The sequence below is a fragment of the Phallusia mammillata genome, chromosome 2 (genome assembly GCF_965637545.1).
Source record: "Phallusia mammillata chromosome 2, kaPhaMamm4.hap1.1, whole genome shotgun sequence".
NCBI lineage: Eukaryota > Metazoa > Chordata > Ascidiacea > Phlebobranchia > Ascidiidae > Phallusia > Phallusia mammillata.
Genome location: NC_137253.1, coordinates 19551953 through 19572471, shown reverse-complemented (window position 1 = coordinate 19572471; position 20519 = coordinate 19551953). Strand labels below are relative to the sequence as shown.

At 36.2% G+C, this 20519-nt stretch overlaps 3 protein-coding genes across 4 annotated transcripts in view; all 3 read right to left on the bottom strand.

The window, feature by feature from the left end:
- The window catches only part of LOC145212516 (uncharacterized), a 66239-nt gene that overhangs the window by 34892 nt on the left and 10828 nt on the right, over positions 1–20519 (bottom strand). The window lies entirely within an intron of this gene.
- On the bottom strand, positions 157–2279 carry LOC145215018 (uncharacterized). The gene is made up of 5 exons (XM_080083672.1): positions 1852–2279; positions 1610–1769; positions 1148–1317; positions 914–1069; positions 157–380 (listed from the first exon to the last, which is right to left on the bottom strand). The coding sequence occupies exons 1-5, from the start codon at positions 2012–2014 to the stop codon at positions 298–300; spliced, it is 732 nt and encodes a 243-aa protein (XP_079939798.1). The 5' UTR covers positions 2015–2279; the 3' UTR covers positions 157–297.
- LOC145215016 (myocyte-specific enhancer factor 2C-like) lies at positions 10137–18780 on the bottom strand. Of its 2 annotated transcripts, none has more exons than XM_080083670.1 (10): positions 18587–18780; positions 17829–18032; positions 14648–14794; positions 14346–14529; positions 13842–13895; positions 13324–13493; positions 12956–13049; positions 12553–12670; positions 12136–12246; positions 10137–11734 (listed from the first exon to the last, which is right to left on the bottom strand). In XM_080083670.1, exons 1-10 carry the CDS (start codon positions 18638–18640, stop codon positions 11593–11595), a joined length of 1278 nt encoding a protein of 425 aa, XP_079939796.1. In that variant the 5' UTR covers positions 18641–18780; the 3' UTR covers positions 10137–11592. The 2 variants fall into 2 exon arrangements, with proteins under 2 accessions (XP_079939796.1, XP_079939797.1); XM_080083671.1 differs by having other exon boundaries at positions 12559–12670; positions 18587–18779.

The window sequence follows — 20519 nt, the reverse complement described above, 5'->3', positions numbered from 1 at the left end:
AATTTAACTAAAGTAATTCATTGAAATGTGTGGATAAATTTTAAAATAAAACATTTTACTTTTAGTTAACCCTTTGCTTACACTTGAAAAAACCCTGCTTGATAACAAACCTAAAATCATGAAAAAGCTTCTCTGCATAATGATGTAGTTCTCCCATAATGTGTTCATTTATATTCACGCAATGAAAACAGAAAAAAACACCAGTAGCCCTTCTGAAATGCAAATTTTTCTGACTTTTTGTGACCCACAAAAAAATTGTTAACTCAAAAGTAATTCAGCATCACATATTTTCTCCAGTTATTCTGTGAAGTCCAGTTGCTTTGGTTGGTCACCGTATTCAATATCCAAAAGAAGCTGCTGAATTTTTATTTTTGCCACACCTAAATTAAAAAAATGTCACAGAAATGTTCGCTTCTGCCAATTAAAATATGCTACAACTAAACATGAAGCAAAACATGTTCACTATATTGTTTATCAACAGGTCCTAGTTGCTTTACATTTTGTTGCCAGACGATTTGTACATGCGGGGATTACACATATATGTTGTAATTGTGTAGTTTGCTAGATACATACCAAATATTGTAATTTGGTAAGCAAATACTAGATAGCATTGTTTTTACTCATTTGTGGGGATACAAAAGTAACTCATGAAAGTCCTGATGTTTAGAGATTAGGAAATCAAGCACAATTGCAACTGACAACATTGAGTGCAATTCATAAGTATCTAAATTTTCAACCAAGTAGGGAGAGAAACAACTAAGTTTCACATTTCATACAATCCAATCACCAAAATATTTAGATTTTTGGGTGAATATTTATTATTAAATCTATTTTATCTACTTTTGTAATAAATTAATCATTTCATCTGTATTCACAACAACAATACACTTTTTTGATAAAAAAGAACAAATACCTCTTTGATATCCTGACAATCTTTTTAAAACTGGAACTAAACTTAAAAGCCACAATTCATCTTCGTCTGTTTTAGGGCCTGGTCTAGATTGTTTGGTTGCAGTGCATCCAGATTCAGTGCAACTTCTTGGACGTTTTAGTCCATGAGTTCTGATACCTGCATTTAGGGCCACACACAAATACACATTTGAAGTTTATAATTAGAAGAGATGTACACACAAAGTTTGTATCATACCTGGTTCTAATTCAGGAATTTCATCTTCTGGGGAATAGTGAACAATAACATATGATTTGGGGGTGTCACCAGGATTTAGATTCATTTCATCTGCATCATCCACAAAAGATTCAATCTCCTCTTGTTGCGAAGCACTTTTTTCCTGAAGGTATGCTTTGGAAAAGTACTTCCTGTAAGTGTGATAAAAAATGTTTGACATTTCACCAGGCAATACAGACATAGTTTTTAAAAACAATCTCCACAACACATTAAATACATAAACTAGTTGTATATGTTTACAATAAACTGTAAAATCGCAGTAGAATGTAAATTGTTGTGGCATACAAACACAATTACAAGTAGAGAAGTAATAGCTAAAGTTTGTGCACAGATGAGTTTTGCATTGTCAAAATAAATTGTGCAATATATTTTTATCTGCAACACATTACTTGTAATATAGGTTTACAATTTTTTAATGCCAACCTTCTTTTTTTTAAATGGTGGTTTAAAAAGTTCATTTGTGTGGAGAACTTGTAGGGTGTACATTTTGATTTATTTTTTCTTCCACTTTTAATTAAATTTATCTCTCTCAAACTTCGGTTGTATGCATCTCGAAGAGCTTTCCATCTTTTCATTGCAGCCTCTGTTAATTGGCACAGATTGATATCAATGTACATTTACAAAAAGTTAATTTATGCAGTAACAACTAAGCACAAAGTATGTACCACATGGAATATCCAAAGACTCTGCAATTGCTCTCCATATTTCAAATTTCACTTCTGAGTTATTGTGATTTTCATTGCTTCTGTCATATAGTTCTGGGTATCCAGAAACCAAATGAATTAATCTTTCTGATAACAAACCATCATCTTCAAACATGTCACACATTGTGGAAGAAGAGGTTTTGATATCCTATGTTCACCTGACACTTTCCTTTTGTATGGTCTCACAGAGTAAGTTATTGTTGAATTACAAATAGCAAGCCTTCAAAAACAAACACTAACAACAACAGTGTTTCAAAAATTAGGGTTTTTTCTCCTCTGGTCCCTAGCTTCTCACCTCACCAAAAACAAAGAAAACTCAATTTTTCTGTCTTATTGTATGCCTGGATGGTTATTATTATTTTCAAAACATAGTCATTTATTACTTTATTAGTCAACCATGCAAACGGATAGTCGGGGACTACCTCTGTTATAACATGACTGGATCGGTGTGAAAATGTATAGGGATGGAAAAGGAACAACTTGACTGACAGACAGCAGATTTAAATACAAATACTATTCCATGTCATAACACAACTCCACAAAATCAACCAAGGGGCGCAAAAGACCGTCTTTTGATTCCAAATCAAAGACTTTTTCTGGGGGTAATAACATCGTCGTTTTTAGTCCTGTGACGTCATAGTTGGTAATTTTTGTTTTCGAAAATTGTGCTATAAATCGTTTGATTGTTGTCAGCGATATAAAAAGGTTAAACGACGAATTTAGAAGTTATTTGATTGCAAGCCGCCCCCGATTATAAACCACACAAACGGCAGGCAAAAAACAACATAAGCCGCGACATACAATCGAGTAAATACGGTAATATGGAAAAGTCAACTTTTGACCAGGTTTATACATAACAGCTTCAACGTGTTTTTAAGGTGAAAAAATTTGGCGTCCGAAAATAAAACAAAAGAATATATCTGGGCCCATATCTGCAAGGTTGACAGATAAACCCAATGCGATTTGGAGAGTATAGACAAGGGTTACCAAACGTCCGGAACATCCCGGACATGCCCGGAATTTATGCTTAAATTCAGTGTTCGGAAATAATTATAAACAACACTCTAAATGTCCGGAATTTTAACTTCTTATAGCCTAATCTAGAGTACTTCTCACACTTCTTTTTAGCTTAAAAGCTTTACGTTTGTTGTCTGTGCGGTTTTTAATGCACTATGTAGCCTATAGGCCAGTGGTTCTCAAAGTATGGGTCGCGACCCAAACGTGGGTCGCGCAGGTTCAAAAAATGGGTCGCGCTATGGTGGTTCAATACTAGTGATGCACCGAAGTTTCGGTTGGCCGAAACATTTCGGCCAAATCCGCTGTTTTCCAATGTTTCGGTTTCGGCCCGAACTTTTTTGAAAATTCATACGAAACATCATTAATTAACTATTTGTTGTATCTATGAAATACCAGCCACGTTGTCTGCAAAATATTAGATGTTTAGCAAAGTTTACCCATGCATTGTGAAAGTGATTTTAGTTTGTCAAAATTGAGTTCACTCGCATCAACAACAGGTTCCGTTGAAACCATCCAAAAATCGGGGAATTTAGGTTCGGCCTGATTCGGCCTCATGGCCGAATATTCGGTTTCGGCCCGAACCTTTTTAGGCGGGTTCGGTGCATCACTATTCAATTCTACCCAAACGAACTATTACTGCATTAAGTAAAAACGAACGAATTTACTTAATGTAGTAGTAGTAAAGTCCACTCATTGACCACGTTGTAAAGTAAAACGAACTAATCATTGCAAAATACTGCCAATAGCCTTCCAATTGTACTGTTACGCACATGCATGGCGATTGTTACGTCATAGCACGGGGAATAAAAGTTAATCATGCGAAACTGAACGTGGAGATGTAACAGTTACCGTTCAAGGATTAGTAAGTATTCGTACAAGGAACCTTTTTTTTAGATTTGGGATTCACTTCTACCAATGATCATGGTGCTGCAAAGCCACAATGTATGTTGTGTTATGTAGTATTGTCGAATCGAACTCGTTAAACCTGCAGCCATTTTGACATGGGCAGACTCCAGTGCGGCCACGACGTGGCCTCGAAATTGTTACATTTTTTGATGTTTGAGGCTTGGGTCGTGAGATGTTCATAATACTCAGATTTGGGTCGCGGTCAAAAAAGTTTGAGAACCACTGCTATAGGCCCTAGGGGAAAGTCGTGTAATTTGGACCACTTAAGTTTGAACCTTTATAAAATAAATAGTCGTTCAAATGAATTGCGGTTTATGTGATTTGGTAACTTATGACGCAAAGTATTAATTTGCAAAAAGGCAATGTCTGGATATTAACGCGCATATTGTGTAATTTGGACCATCTAACACCCATATTGTGTAATTTGGACCAAAGGCGTGTGTAAAATGGACTACTTACATTCCGTGTGATTTCTCTTCCATAAGTTCCTCAAAACGAATGTCAACAGCCTCAGCTACCAACCTAATCAGAATTTTTGTATAATACCACAATGTTTCACGACATATTTGAATTTTATTGAATGAAATCATAAATGGGTTATTAAAATTAAAATGAAGGAAATTTTGAAGATTAAAAGGCTATAAATGGAACCAGTAAGATAGCTGAAATGGAAGAAAACTCGAAGAACACTGCAAAACAGCACCATGACAAATTATGGCAACAATTGGTAAAGCAAAACACATTGAGCGTAAATCCTGCAGTGAGCTTGGTCCATCAGTACTCCTGAATGAAGATCCTTGTCATCAAAAAAAGAAGAATTTAAGGACTTTCTTTCCTAATTCCATTTATACCTAGCCTACATAAGCCGCTTTGTAATATTTTCAGTCAAACTTTTTTTTAAATTGTCAGTACCTTCCCGAGTGGTGTATGAATAGTTGCCTTATTTCCAACTGTCTGGTTCAAATTAGGCTACACACTTTCACACATTTTTTTTTACCCAATCTATTGTACTTTTGGAAAGTGTTAGAAGATTGTTCTTTGTGTACTGAAAGTATTAATAATTCTACCTCACAAAAAGCATACCCACTAAGATTTACACTAAACAGTAGTAAAGAAACGCAAAAAGTTTCATCCCTGAAAACATTATCAAATTTGCAAATTTTGTTTTTCTTACGGAAAGTACAACATCAAGTTTGAAGCTTGGCGGCCTTAAGCCTTATATCAAGTCTTCTTTCAAGCTGTATAAAAGATATTCTGCCACCTTGCGTATATTCCGAAATATAAGCAAGTTCCAAATTACACGACTTTCCCCCTATATGCAAAAGAACTGATCAGCTTGGATTAAAGGTTATTTGGTGATTATTGCGGTATCAAAACCCATTGAAAGAAACGGATCGCCCCCACCCCAAAAATGTGAAAACCTTCTTTTGTAAAACTTTCTGTTTTATAACTTATTAGGAAGAAAATTCCCCCCTTTGTTTTTGTGATTGTAATGCTATTACCGCAAAAGGAACGTTTTGGGTTGGTGACATGTAAGATTATGCTTTATAACGCTAATTTTGGTGTCACCAAAGATATTTAATTAAAGGTTTTAAACGTTAAAGGTTTAAATTTAAATAAAGGTTTAAGATATTTAATTAAAGGTTTAAATATAAAAACAAATAAGGCCGGTTTGTTTAGCTTGCGCTGCGACCTCATGAATCAATTTGTAAACGCTTGCAACTAAAATCAACGGTCAGAGCAATTAAGATTTTCATTTATTGTCCGATCTAGCGCACATGGAAACCCTGTTTACCAGTATTTTTAATTTTAAATAGCAATTAGGATTTTGCAAACGTTAGCACAATCTCTTTGTACACAAATATCGCAAAAAATTAATGAATAAAAGGCCACTTTGAGAACCGCTGCAACATGAAGTGGTAAAAAAGACAATGTTTTAAAAGTTATAATAGGCTAATTGACGCGGTTTTGGTGTTGTAGCTTGACTGCGTGGTACCCTTGTAATGCGGAAAAGACACATTTACCACTTTAAATTTGTGTTGTTAAAAGATTCGGTTTTACCTGAATCGCATCAAATTATTCGGCCTAAACCGATTTTTTGCAAAAATGGCCAAATCGGCCGAATAAATTCGGCAAAACGAATATTCGGTATATCAGGTTAAAACCACGGTTTTGTGACGCGTTTATAATTTGAAGAAAAAAACCTTAACATTGTTGGTAGGTACCAGTGGCTTCCATTTATATTGAAAAGTCTTGAAAAAATTCTCGCACAATTTGCTCAATTGTAGGCTACTGGTTTCCACATAAGTCGAGTTTAACGACGAATACCTCAAACAAAAAAAGTTTGTATTTGATCGACAAAAAATAACCAACAAAGATGAAGCGTGGAACATGTAAGCATTCAGAAAAATATCTAGAAGTTTCATTGTATCGGGCCTATTTTGTTAAATTGGGGAAAATGATCTGATTGATAACACAAGACGTTTTCCTAAACCTCCGTTGTGACAAAAAATGCAGATAACGGAACTTGTGACAACTTCTGAAACGGTATATTTGTAATTTTATGCATTGCATCTAAAATATACAGGATCGCTTGGATCGCTTGGATCGCTTGGATCGCTTGGATCGCTTGGTGCAACTTTGTTTTGCTTGGTGCACCTGTATAATGCTACGCGCATCTATACCTAGCGATATAAAGATACGCCAAGCGATAAAAGGTTGAACCAAACGATATAAATTTGAACCAAGCGATATAAAGGTGCACCAAGTGTTACAAAGGTGCGCCAAGCTGTGTTAATAATGCACCAGGCGATCCAAAGTGATCCAAGCGACCCTGTAGCCTATATTAGATGCACCCAATTTTATGTGATAGTTTAGATGTAAAGGAAATTAAAAATTTTGACATTTTTTTGAAAAATAATGCGTAACGAAAACGTCACAATGGAGTTGCTAATTAAAAATATTACTTGTTTTTCTACACAAAACAGTGGCTAACTAGAAAGGTGGCTATTCTGTATATATTGCCAATTTCTATGTTCTAAGTAAGTTATAAAGGCTAAAAGTTTGCACCCACAGAAATTGTGGGCACGAACCGCCACTGCACACAGGTCAAATCATGTTTGTGACAACGTGACACGTACCTTTTACGTCGAATTGTAAACCAATTTTTACAGTGCGTTTAGTGTTTTTTTGGGCGGAAAACGGTTGTCTCGAATTCGTCTCGTCCAACTAATTCATAAAACATCACATTTGACCACCTAGCGAGAAAAACTAAAATTTTATGTATTTCCGGATTTTTTATTCCAACACTAGCAGAAAACATTTTTTGTCAAACTTTTTGAGTTTTTATCAGTTATATTAGAAAAAAATCATGTGTACATAAAAGATAAATGCCTATTCTCCTGCGCAAATTTTCAAAAAATTCCAAAAGCTGTACAAGATATGGGGGTGAATGTAGTAGGCTACGAGTATTGAAAAGGCAATCTCAAAGTGGTTTCAAACGAAACAAAATTAACAAAAAACAACGGAATTTGAATTTTTATGACGTCGTAGAAGTATGTGACGTCATAAACCGGTTTCGGTGGCGTCCTTGTCGATATTATTACGTAATAAGGCAAAACTTTTCATTCAAACCTAATAGTGTACGAATAACTACGAGATACATATGCGGAAATGTTTGCATTTTTTTAGTCTTAATGGACGAATGTACCGAATTCGGCACAGTGGGCAAGTACCCCCCAAAATGCGATAAAAAAATTGGGAGTGCAAATATTTTTTCTTCTGCCCAAATGCTTTACAATACGCGTAACAAATATTTTTTTCCTATACTGAATTATATCGTCGTCGTTAAGGGGTTAAGTCGAATTGTAAATGACTTGCACTTGGTGTATGTTGTCTGTCCACACGTAAAGCTGAATTAACAACATCTTGTTAAAAGTACAAGCCCGAAACCCTGCCCGAAACCAAATCGTTTTTGAAATTTCCCGTTCATATTGTAATGCACTTACCATTCATGGTTTTTGGTAGGTCTGCTAGCCTGAGAATTCACAACTGACAAAGTTTGCTAGATAGTGATAAGTGGCGCAATGAGCATTCGCGAATACTTGAAAGCATATTGTGTGATAATACCGACGTTAGGGCTATTAGGGTGAGGAAAAATAATAAAAATAGTAATAAACCCAATACATTACACCCAATTTGTGTTCGCAAACAGACAATTGTTCGCCTTTATTGCGTATTTTCGTCTTCACGTCCGTGATGTAACTATAGCTGGTTTTGGTGATATTATTTGTTAGGCAATTCCATGATGTGATGAAGTATGTACGTTGTTGGGAAAATACAAATGCCTACATAACTTATGCTTGTTAACTTCAGCTTTCATTTAGCCAAGACATACATTCAGAATAGGCCTAAACAATACCCGCAACTTTCATCGTGTACCACGTAACAAAGCACAGAATTCCGTCACTTTGGAAAAGGAGCTTAAATCATTTCAAAATTTCACGTTTTGGAAGCCTGCAGGAACCGGTTAACCAGGACGAAAATTTCCGGGTACTAACGTCGTCTATCTTTCACGTTCTCAAAAAAAAAGCATGAACTTAACTTTAAAAGTTATTTTCCGTATTCTTTTTGCATCATTATTGTCATATAATTAAAAAAAATCTTCACTTCAGTACTTAGGTCATGTATAAATTAGGCTGAACGGTTTTTCACTTAACTTTGTTTCGCAAAAACGACCGTTTAATGACCTTTTGACACTGTTTTTAACAGCATGCAGTCCTTAGTGTTCAACAATACCGTTCAGCCTCATTAATACATGACTTAAGTACTGATTCTTGAATTGACTTGTCAAAAATAAAGAAGATACGTTATGACGAAAATTTTTTAACTGTGTTGTAATGCCTACAAGTCGACCTTTAGTGACCCGTGGTTATGCGACGGCCAAGCTGACAACGAGAATTTAAAGACCATTTATCGCGGCATTCGAAAAAGTTAAGTTTATTTTTTCATATTTATGTTGATCAACGACGTTTTGCCTGACATAAACGAAACTAAACTACGTTTATCGAGTTTAAATTACCTCATATAGGTGTAAAACCTTCGCCAAAACTGAAAATGCGCGTGATAACTCAATAAAACGACACAGCATTGCTGCACAAAAAACAGCTGATTTCTAATCACCCAAACGACTGTCTCGTAAAACGTCTGTCCGGACGTCAAGCTGAGCACTCCCGCTCTGCCGCCTTAATCGTAAACCAGTGAATTCCTCCCTTGTGACTTATTTTTGACTGATAGCGTACACATATTATGGGTTGTAGAGGTAACTGGCAAAATTTTAAATACTAAACGAATACCCTGCTTAAACAATTGTTAAAATTTTTAAATATTTCTGCCTTAAAACTAAAACCGATTATTTCGGGGTTTAAAGGGTGAAAATGGGTGAATCCGAAAAAAGATACAAAATTCTTTAAAAAAACTACAATGCACCAAACAACAAAGCAAGAAACTCCAAGATGCTGTACTTTAGTCAGTACAGCCGTTTTAAAAAAATTACGTTTTGGGGGCCTGTGGGTTAACCGCTGGTCAAAAATACGGACAAAAACAATGTGTCTCCTTCAGGGAAGGGGACCCATAATACCAGCGGATGTGTGTTGTGTCGATTAGAATATGTGGCTTTTTAAGTCCAGTTGCATGGTAGCAATATCCAAATAAGTGTGATAATATTTGTTTGCTTTCTAAAAATCAGCAAAACCGGTTGCAGATTTGTTTACGGTTTCAAGGAGAAAGTACATCAATGATAAGAGTAAGAATAAAACACCTAACCATCTCGTAACTTATTTTTATAGGTTCTTTCTTGAATTTTTGTATTTATAAACGGGCCGAGCTTTCCAGACCAGGTTAGGACTTGTATAATAACAAAAACAGGCCAGATTTGTTGCTAAAATTACATTATGCCATATTGGCGTCGTATTTTTTTCACGAATGTACATGCACACATAGTGTTGGTACGACGAAGCGTCAGTGAAATGGCAGATTGATATATTTAGTAATTTCCAGGTGGAATAAATTTTGTCGCCAAATTATAGCCTGAATATAACCTGCCTTATTTGTGTAGAGAAATATTGTATCCCCTGTCGGCGGCCTTGCACAAAAATTTTGCAATGTCAGTGCAGTAAGCAGGTGTGCGCAATTTGAAAATCTTTTTCCCGGCTGAATTTGCAAACATAGCGGCCTTTGCAAGATGATACATAAATGCCCTAACTTTACAAAAACCTCAAACAGTATGTCCCCTAACATGTCGCGTCTGTAAATACACGCAAAAACACACAAGGCGAACATTTATATTAACAAGCTTTTGCAACTTTTCTCCAACCAACTTATAGCAATAGTGAGATGATCAGATACACCGCCATAATAGAGTTGGTTAATTCAAATTCTTACAACAAAGGGTGCTAGAAAAAATGGAAAAACAATTTAAACAGGAGAACGTTACAGTCCAAGTATAAAGTTTGATGTGAACTTAAAACAAGTGCCTTTGAGACCACGCAAAAAGGTTAATGTTGGCATTTTAAAACATGCACTTTATTAAAATATTGATGACAGAATTGACATACTGATGCAAATACGGTCAACGGCATGAAGAAAATGTAATTTTAAGCTGATTAGTGGGGGTTCCGCCAATTTAAAATCGCTGGTTTTCTGTTACTTAAATCAATACACGCCAGGTGGGTGTTCGCAAAATAACATGCGACGTTGAGTGATTTTGCTCCTTAACAGTTTGTTAGGCTTCCATAAAAAGGCACGTTGACCATGAGCATTAAAAACCGCATACACCCAACGTAAAAAGGCTTGATCACCCCCTGCACAATTAGTCACAACATTAACACACATATTCACTTTGTGCTACCATCGCGAGTTCCCCGCAACTAACGCGATTCAAATAGTGAATGGGTGCGGTAAAAATATTTCATAATTGGTAAAAAAAACTCCTTCGATAAAACAACACACTTATGTACAATGTAAATTAAAGGGAGTGAAAACGTAAAAACAATACGTCGTAACACAGCGGTTTTCCGGGTGCTAAAGTGTTAAAACGTATAGTTCAAAACCGCAAATGCGCGCTTATTGTCAGTTAAGGTCAGGATAAAAAGGTAATCTCATGTGAATGTGCACGATCGAAAAATTAGGATCAAGAAAGTGGCGATCCACAAGCTATAAGTCAAAAGAAATCTGTCCAGTTAGTTGGAAATTGATAAGATATGGATGCTTCATGCATAAAGCTCGATATGAAACAAGAAACAGGCGTACAGAGGGACTGACACGGAACTTGGCAGGGAAACGTCTAAAAGCAAAACACATGCTTTTTCATAAGCATTTTCGATATGTACAAAAAGTGGTTTGCCCGTAAAAGGGGGCGAGCACAGATTTACAGTAGGCAGGTGACGTGGTGATGAGATTCGGCTGCCAAAGAGCAGCAGGCACACAATATTATCAACCCGGCAAGTGGGTGTGTGATTGGCGCACGCAACACAGCTGCAACATAAGTCAGTAGTGTGTCCGATCACTATAAAGTGGATGTTTGTTTTTCTGGCAGTCCTGGTTAGTGTTAAGGATGCTTGGTCTGCCGGTGCACTGATGGGCGGCTGTTCCAGTGCCCAGTAAGGGTAATGTGAAAAACTGCCTTTCGGCGCTAAGATGTCTTCTGCAAATTAACGAGCTGCAACAGTCCAGCAGCCCTGCCGCACACATGGACGCGGTAGTTTATGGGATCAGCCATGGTCAGGTCGTCCACCCAGCGGACGTACTCGGACCCGCGTCGATACGCTGTCGTTTAGTCGACGGAGTTTCACCATTTTCCATCATCATCCCCCCTCTGTCGTCCAATGAATCATATCCTGGCATAACATCCATCGGCGACCGGCTGTAAAACAGCAACATATTGTAAAAAAATGTATGTTCGTTTCATGCCGGAGACATTTTCGTGACATGTTGATGTGTTGCGCGCGTGTTGTAGTCGTGATGTGAATGTGTGCTTATTGTGTTAATTACTGACAAAAATTCTTCTCAAAGAAACACAGTAAATCACACTTGGTTGATAATTGTGTTTTGTAATATTTCCTACATCAAATTACGCCTTAAAACAAAAGTTTCCAAACTTATTTTCACATATTACTCAATCAGATTTTTAAGACTAGCGTTTCGAACGAACTGTGCAGCGATTGTAGAGCAGAGGAACAAGTGGTTTCATTGATTGCAATAAATCTTCAGCAGGTGAAATGTATGAGTAAGCATAGATAGAAAACACTTCATAAGCTGAATTACCTTCCAGATGCGGACCTTTGAACAGAAGGTCCATCTGACATCTTATTTGGAGGCGAGGCTGGTTCTCTTTTAATTGTCACCATAGGCAACGGAGCATGGTGTACCATTGAACTAAAAAACAAATCAAATTTGAAAGAGAGGTCCTTGTTTGTCTGCTTTAAAGCAATTTATAAACCAGTTTGTTTCATCATAATGCCACGGCAATGACCCAAATGCACACATATAGCATGCCTATGGGAGCCTGCTTAAATCTTAAATGGTTGTTTACAAGGCATTAAAGATGGATGTGTTTAGTGTATTAACTTTTCACTGCAGTAAAATCAGGTAGTTTACAATTACAGTATAATTTTAAAAGTTTAATGTAAATAAAAGAAGCAACATAACATAACGTAAGTGGAAAACAAATAAACTTAATACCTGTACCTCGAAGGAGAAATAATGTGAGGAGAAGATCCTAATGTTTGTAATGGATGTTGAGGTGGCCACTGTTGAAGTGATGCAAACCCTGCAATTTCACTGGGTGCAAGGTACTCACCTATACAACAACATAATATCAAATTGAGGCAAACTTATATGCAATATGCAAAATTACTAACTGACAGTACTTGTATTAAAAAGTTCTTATATTGCTATAATGCAGAGTTAAACCAAATCCCCAACACTTATTCCACATTTCTGAGAAAGAGAATCATTATTATCTTTTTGGTTCGAATTAAACCTTGAGGTTTTTTTTATCAGTCTTAATCCACTGAAACCCTATAAGTTTATGGGGTTTTATATGATAAGATATACATTTACTAAAGAACCACCAGGGATCTACCTGTGTTATAACCTTGTTGCTGAGGATGATATTGCATGATGTTTGGTGTGGCAAGACTTACAATTGGTGTTGAAAGTTGATCATTTCCAGGGTCCTGTAATTAAAACACAGATTAGGACATGTAAACAAAAACTATTACTAGAGTAATTACATTCGGATTTTAACAACACAATAAAGGTGCTCAGAATACACAGTTATGCAATTGGCTTTGTTCAGCACTTCGTTGAGCAGTTACACAGTTATGTAATTGGCAGTTATTACAGTTTCACTCTTAAAAGACATAATCAATGTATTTTAGACAAAAACGTGCAACTAAACCTGCTGCTTTCCATAAACATTACAGAGTGATAATTCCCACAATAATTTACCATTCCAGCTACAGACTGTCGAGGTATCACAACTCTCAAGCCAGGCGAGGTTCCATGGTTTGGTGAAGGGGGATTCTGGTGCATTTGTTTGTGAGCCATTGGTGAGGTCCGACCTTGCATATGCATTGGCGATGTTACCCGCTGCTGGGGGACACCAGAATATCCATTTCCTAAAAAAGGTAAGAATTTGTAATAGCTAATGGCTATGCACAAAATTTATCATTTGGTAATACTCAATAGATTTTGCCTGGGCACTAGGTATTACTTTTAAAGGTTCTACCAGCACCAACTTAGCTTTGCCATATGTCTTACTAACAGTAAAAAACAGTTCATTGAAGTAAAGTTAGATATTATTATTATTAAGGTGGGATTAAATTATATCAAAAAATTTGCAGATGCATGCTTTTTGTGTAAAACTATATAGTGAGACAATTGTGATAAAACAAGTAATTAGTTGAGTTATATAAATGGTCAGATTTAAAAATACATTATATATATTTCAAAATAATAATTCTCACCGCCAGGAGAAGAGGCTTCTGAGATCATGCCTATATCAGGACTATACATCTGTCCTGCATAACACAAAGTGCTATGTGTTAATTTTCATGCAAATGAAAGCACAGTTACCACCACAAGCCACCAACAGTGGTTCCTTATAAACAACAAGGTTAAAAAATAATTTTGAGTAGTTTTGTTAACTGTTACTTACATTTCTAAAGGAACACTTGTTTTAGATTGTTAGAAAAGTAAATAGATTGACAATTTTGCAAAACAGTGATGGTTTGGTTTAGGATGTTAATGTTTCATACAAATTAAGAGTGCATTATTGAGTAAAATTTTAAAAAAAACATGAAAAAATTCCTGTCAATAGTTTACACAACACTGCCACTTTTCAATGCAGTGCTATCAACCATCTTCTGACTTTGAAGTAAAGTAAAAAGAAAATCAGATCATGCAGATAAGCAATCAAGAAGATTTATGTCCTCCTTAGTAAAAAGTGTGGAGAATTGAGTTGTAGATACCTGATGGAGATCGGCTTGGACTGTGACCTCTAGCAAGTGGACTAGGTGGAAGGGGACTTCTTCTGTTACTAGGATGTGAATATGGGTTGAGCAAGTTTGGGTCATTCACCTGAGGATGGTATCCAGCCAATCCATGTATATTGGTCACAGGAACAGTAACTGGCATTTCTGACATACCAGGGTGCTAAAAAATTGTTTGTTTGTTAGATAAGATGCCTTGTTGCTAGAACTTTATACTTTTGTACTAAACAATTCCATCTAATACCAAGTATTTTAGTGTTGCATGTAGCATTTGTACAAACCTGCATTGGAGGTCTTAATCCACTCATCATTGCATCAAACTCTTTGTTAATGCTTTCATATCTTTGTTCAGTTCCTGGAGTAATTTGTGGATGATGGGGATCAACATCAGGACTGTCACAATTTTTGTTGTCTTTTTTGTTGAGCATCTACAATGCAATAATAAAAAGAAACAAATTTAACAAAGATATGAAAACAATTTTACCCATGTTTTAACACAGCAACTGGATATAGTGAAACAAAAAAGGGTGTATACGTGAAATTGCTACAACTGCATGAGGATTTTTAACAACCTAACATCAGCGTTGTTTTACGCTTCGCTAACATTCAAGATCATAACAGGCAACGAAAAAGGGAGCGACAAAGCCAACGAGCCATTTGTGTTCGGCTGACGTCAACTGACGTACTTTGCGGCTCACCGAACGGGCATTGGAGAAAGGTGGAAGATCAGCGATAATGACTGCCTCGCCTAATAATAAGACGTTTGGGCTGGACGCGCTAAGAATAGCAACATTTTATATTCATAAACTGATCTATTCCCGAATGCAAGAACATGATAATTGTTAAAAACGTCCATTACACCTAATCAGTCAAGTGCGTGTGATATAAATAAAAGTTCACATTTTAAAACAAATAGTTTGTAGGCATTTTATATTGCCGGTTCTTTACATACTGTATTGCTACATTTATTATTTTGTATGAACAAAACGTCATTAAAACTGATTAGCAGGTGTTCAGATTACTTGCTGTGCAGGTGAAATTGATTGCGAAACGGCTCACACAGGGTTCGGCGCCTGAAGGCAACATAACGGTTGTTGCGTGCTTTTTGAGCGCGAAAAATGTGGCCAGGCTCGGAGTAAACGCCTTTAATGGCACGCACATTGTACAGTAACACGCGTTTAGCATCCCAGGTTTATTCGTGACAAAAGAAAATTTTTTGCGGTTACTTATGTGAATAAATTCCCAATTATGCTATTTTTAACCAACTAAGTTTATAGACTGCCGACACAAATATAGCTGGAAAGTCTGTGTAATGTGTAAACTTGACTCGAATAGGAGAAAGGCAAGACACGAAAGGTGGGTCGGGAAAATCCGAAACCATCTACGGTTTGAGTTTAAAGTAGGTATTCGGCGCTATTCGAGAAGTAGCAGGTGAAATCTTATCATTCTGAAAGCACCGAAACCCCGAAAAAATTGTCGTTCCGTTTCTATTTCGGCCACACTCCACATCACACCCTCTGCTAGTATTTCCAAGAAGCCTCATAATTCTGCCCAAATCACAAACTTAACTTCGTGTGTCTGCTTACGGCATAAGGATAAGTATGGCACATCATGGATGGCGTAAAAACATGAAAATGACAGCACTGCGCCAAAGAGTGAGGTAAGGAGCTTAATATAGAAAAATCTGCAAGCAAAATATCATGAAAGCTATTCCTTTGGTGGATCATGAAATCTTCAACCAAAATAACAAAAGCGATTCTGTGACATCACAATTACGTCGGTGCAGATTTATTTAGATCCCTCGGAAGTAGGGGAATAACCACATGTGATTGATACAAAATATGCTGATTATAACAGCCTATAGCAGGTCAGTGGTCAGATTGTTCGCAGTACACAGCCAGTACATTAAACTGTTTGTTGTTTTACAATTGTTCCTGGCTACTTTAACTTTATTTTGCAAATACACATGCGTCAAACCAACAATCCCAAAAAGAATGATTTGTCTTGTAAGTTGTAACCAGGCCAAAAACAGCTCAAATTCTTTAAACGTTACTTTTTAAAACAATCTAAAACCACACTATTGATCACTTCAAAGTTAATAGTTTGGCATCATGAAATTTTTTGACATGTAAAGTGTCATTTGAATTGTATATATATTACATAATTAAAAAAAATAAAACTATCACTTAATCTTGTTCTTTAACATATTATCTGGTAAAATTTAACAAAGGTTAGCATATCTAAAAAAATAACGAAAAAACTGTTTTTATTGGCAATTTCAGTCACACCAATTTCAGTGGTAGTGAAAAGCATTTAAACAAGAGCAAAGATAATAAGCTGCAGCTGTATTTAATCAATTGGACTGGCAACCAACCTTTATGTAACATATTTAGTTTCTGAACCTTTCTACAGCATTAGGTTATTTCCAAAAATCACAAACAGTTCACCAATGAATGAAGCTTTCTGTTAATTGGATCCCCACTTTCTTTGTATTTGACAGTGTTCTCCACTTAAAAATTCATAATATTGTGTGTGGTATGTACTCAAAGACCCAATGGTAATGGCTTGACTCAAGTCACATTTTTAAAAGGCCTGACTTGTCTTGAGACCTTGACTTGAATACCAAACTTATCTGTATATCTTGATATTGGACTTTTTATCTCAGTGACTTTACTTGATGCTGAAAAAGTTTGGTCCCCAATTGAAGCCCGATAGATACAATTGTTTGTCTTGTGTTGGTAACTCAAATTACTACTAATTTTCAAATTTGCAATGCAGCTGTACTGTTTGCTTTTTTGGTAAGGGGAAATTGTAATAGAGTGTTGTTATGGCAATATGGACATTGTTTTGCGCATCTTGTGACACAAAAAATAAAACTAAGTATTCAATCATTTAACAAAATTTCTCTTAAATCTGCAGATGGTTTTGTTTAATCTGCTGCTTGTATTCAACAGCGATGGATTAAGCATTTTTAGATAAGACAGTAAACAAGCTTTGATTATCTTTTACAAAAGAGAATAAAACCAGCCAAGATCATGCTTATCTAAAGTCACAGAGATAGTATATGTGAGAATTGACTTTACTGGAGTCTCTGACCACTATTGAATTCACTTGAGACTTGAACCATGTGATTGTCGACATGGGTGCCAGCAGCACCTGGTGGTTGCAATCATTAAGGGGATCGAGTGACAAATAAACAGTCAGAAGAAAAGGAAATGCAACACAACAATATTTTTTTGTAAAAATGTCCTTCAATTGACCAATAAACTGTTTACATAATAATTGCTGTAAAAAATGTGATTTTGTCTTTTTAGAGGGGCATTATGCAATCACTAAGTTGTGGAATAAAAAAAAAAGTTATAAAAACACTATTTCAACCTACTACACCAGCATTAACCCACTTCCACCCAACATTGGATGGTTAAGGGTCAATTTGCGGTACTTCTTGCATGTCATACTTACTTCAATAATATCAGCATTGGTGCGACTTTCATGGGGTTCATTATATTCTGTGTACTTCAGCAGAACTTTATCCATATCTGTGCTGGCATACTGAAACAGCTTGTTAGAACTGTTGAAAATAATCAGAGCGATCTCGCAGTCACACAAGACTGACAGTTCGTATGCCTTCTTCATCAGGCCAAACTTGCGCTTTGTAAAAGTAACCTGAATATTCAATACAGAATACGCATAAATTATTTGCTTAAAATGTAAAATTGTGTACATTGAAGTTTGATAATAAAAACTAAAACATAATTTTTAATTTTTATGTTACTTAGAAATGAGAACTTTCGAAGATATGTAAAGTAGTTTAAGACAGGTAAGATGCTTTTAATTTCTATTTCATTTATATCATAAACTTCCCTTGTGCAGCTACAATAGATAGTTATTTGCATTTCATCCTTTAGGAAAGTTATTTGTGTTTTGACTAGCGTCCTTAAATAAATGTACAGTATGGGGTAAACAATCTTCCAGTCTATTTAAATGTCAGTTTCATTCATAAACCAACACATATTTTAGATCTTGGAGTATAAATAAAACTGCAAACATAACAATAAAAACGGTTCATTATGATAGGCCAAGGAAAGGCTGGTGTTGAATTGACAATAGGTTATTTTAAATTTGTATCAAATTATGTGAGGAGTCAATTAACAACTGACATTTAGATACAAAAACAGAAAACACCAAATATTCGAAATAATGGGCAAACGGTCACCAACCTGTCTGTTTCTTTCATCTCCAATCCTGGAAATTTGTATTTTTTTTCTTCCCATTGTTGTTGAATTAAGATCGGTAAAAAAATAATTTCAAGTTAGCTACAGTGCAGTTCTTTTAATTACACAACTACCCTCAGTGATTGCAATAAAAAGTATTAAACATTCTGAAACATAAAACGAAGTTGTAGTAGACAACCACCCCAATAGTTACATATTCAAAAGACAAATTGTCAAAAACATGGTGCAAGGTATTGCAGATCCTGAAGAAAAATCTTTTTACTTTAAAACAAACAAAAAATTTTGTCATTGTGTAAGTAATCAAATAGAATTCACAATACAGTTCTCCAGAAATGTTGCATAGTTGGCTGAGTTCAATTGTGGTCCTTGACACAAAAACTTCTTGAAAAAAACACCTTGTGAGCTGTATATACTAGAGGTCAATCAATAAAACAGTTCCAGAAAACAATAAAACAGAAAGTAGTTATTTTGTGCATAGAATGGCAGCAAAACAAATAAAGCACCATCAGTAATGAACAAGTTGTGTGAGAACTGTTTGGGCCGTTCCTAAAACTGTCTTGGGATGCAGTGCAATCCAAAACATTAAGCATGGAACTGGTTATAAGTGCATTTGGTTCAAGCATAAGAGTGTTAAGTGGGTGATAAACTTACGAGGCGCACGCCCTTACAATAAGGGAAAGCGTATTATTAGATGGCCGTACGCAAATAACACACTAAGCTAAATTTGTCACAAGCTGCGCTGAGGTCCTTAAAATATACGCGCTGGCGTTACGCATCGACGACGCGAAATAATGACGTTTGGCAGGGGGTAGTTTCGCCTCGTTAGCGATGGGTTTAATGCGATGTAATCACTATGCATGTATGACTTAAAGCATTTCCAATGAATTATTGAAAGTCAAGTGTGTCCCAACAAGTTGTCGAAATAAGTTTTAATACGTTGGTGCGAAAGTAACGTATCTCCCGAATAGTCGCGAATGCTATAACGTTAACAAGGCCGCACAAAAGCTATTTTTTCACAGCTATGTCGACAACACCAGCACAGCCATACATACTCTTTCCAACTTGTAGCTAACGTGCAATGTATGTAAGCTGCACTACACCAACAAAATATATATGTCGCACTCACATAATCCTGGCTGTTTAACAGAAACAGGTTACTGCAAGAAACAAAATAGCTGCTGATGTTTGTAACAAGTAACAACCAACCATAAACTTCGCGCGCTTCGTTGCGGCGCTCTTTTGCGTGTGCTGCATGAGTGGCGAGCCGTTTACGCAGTCGCCCAACCGACAGCCCATGGCGAGCGAAGCACAGCCATTCGTGATTTAACCACAGGCGCCTAAGGCCCTTTCCTGCCTCTCTTGTGACGTCAAGTTTCCGGTACGTAATAATGTGCGCCCTGTAGCGTGAAGCGCGCGCACGAACACAATCACGCCCAGCGTGAAACGGCGCGCTACGTGAAATTATGCGCCACTAATGTTCATTCATGACCCCACGGACATAATAGTTTCTGCTTAAAAAAAGAGAGGAGGCCTACTTTCTAATGCAAACTTTATACAACATGTGGGGTTATTGTGTGAGATTTTTGCATATGGACTCAATCAATAGACTTGGATTTGCAGTAAAGTTTATTTGCATTTTTTTTACTTTCCATATAAGTGTTTTTCAAATTGGACCAAGTTCCAATTTTGAAGAACCAATTATTTTTAGGTCTGTTGTAAAGAGGTCCATTACCATCAATGCAATTAATAAATTACATGTTTCATGCAGTCAATGTAAAATGCTAAGAAAACAAACAAAAAGCTGAAAACCTAAACATTATCTTTGCAACACATCCCACACTAACAATAGAATAAATGTTAATTTATCAACAAACATTGTGTGGGACCACCTATGATAAGATCATATTTAGACACAATA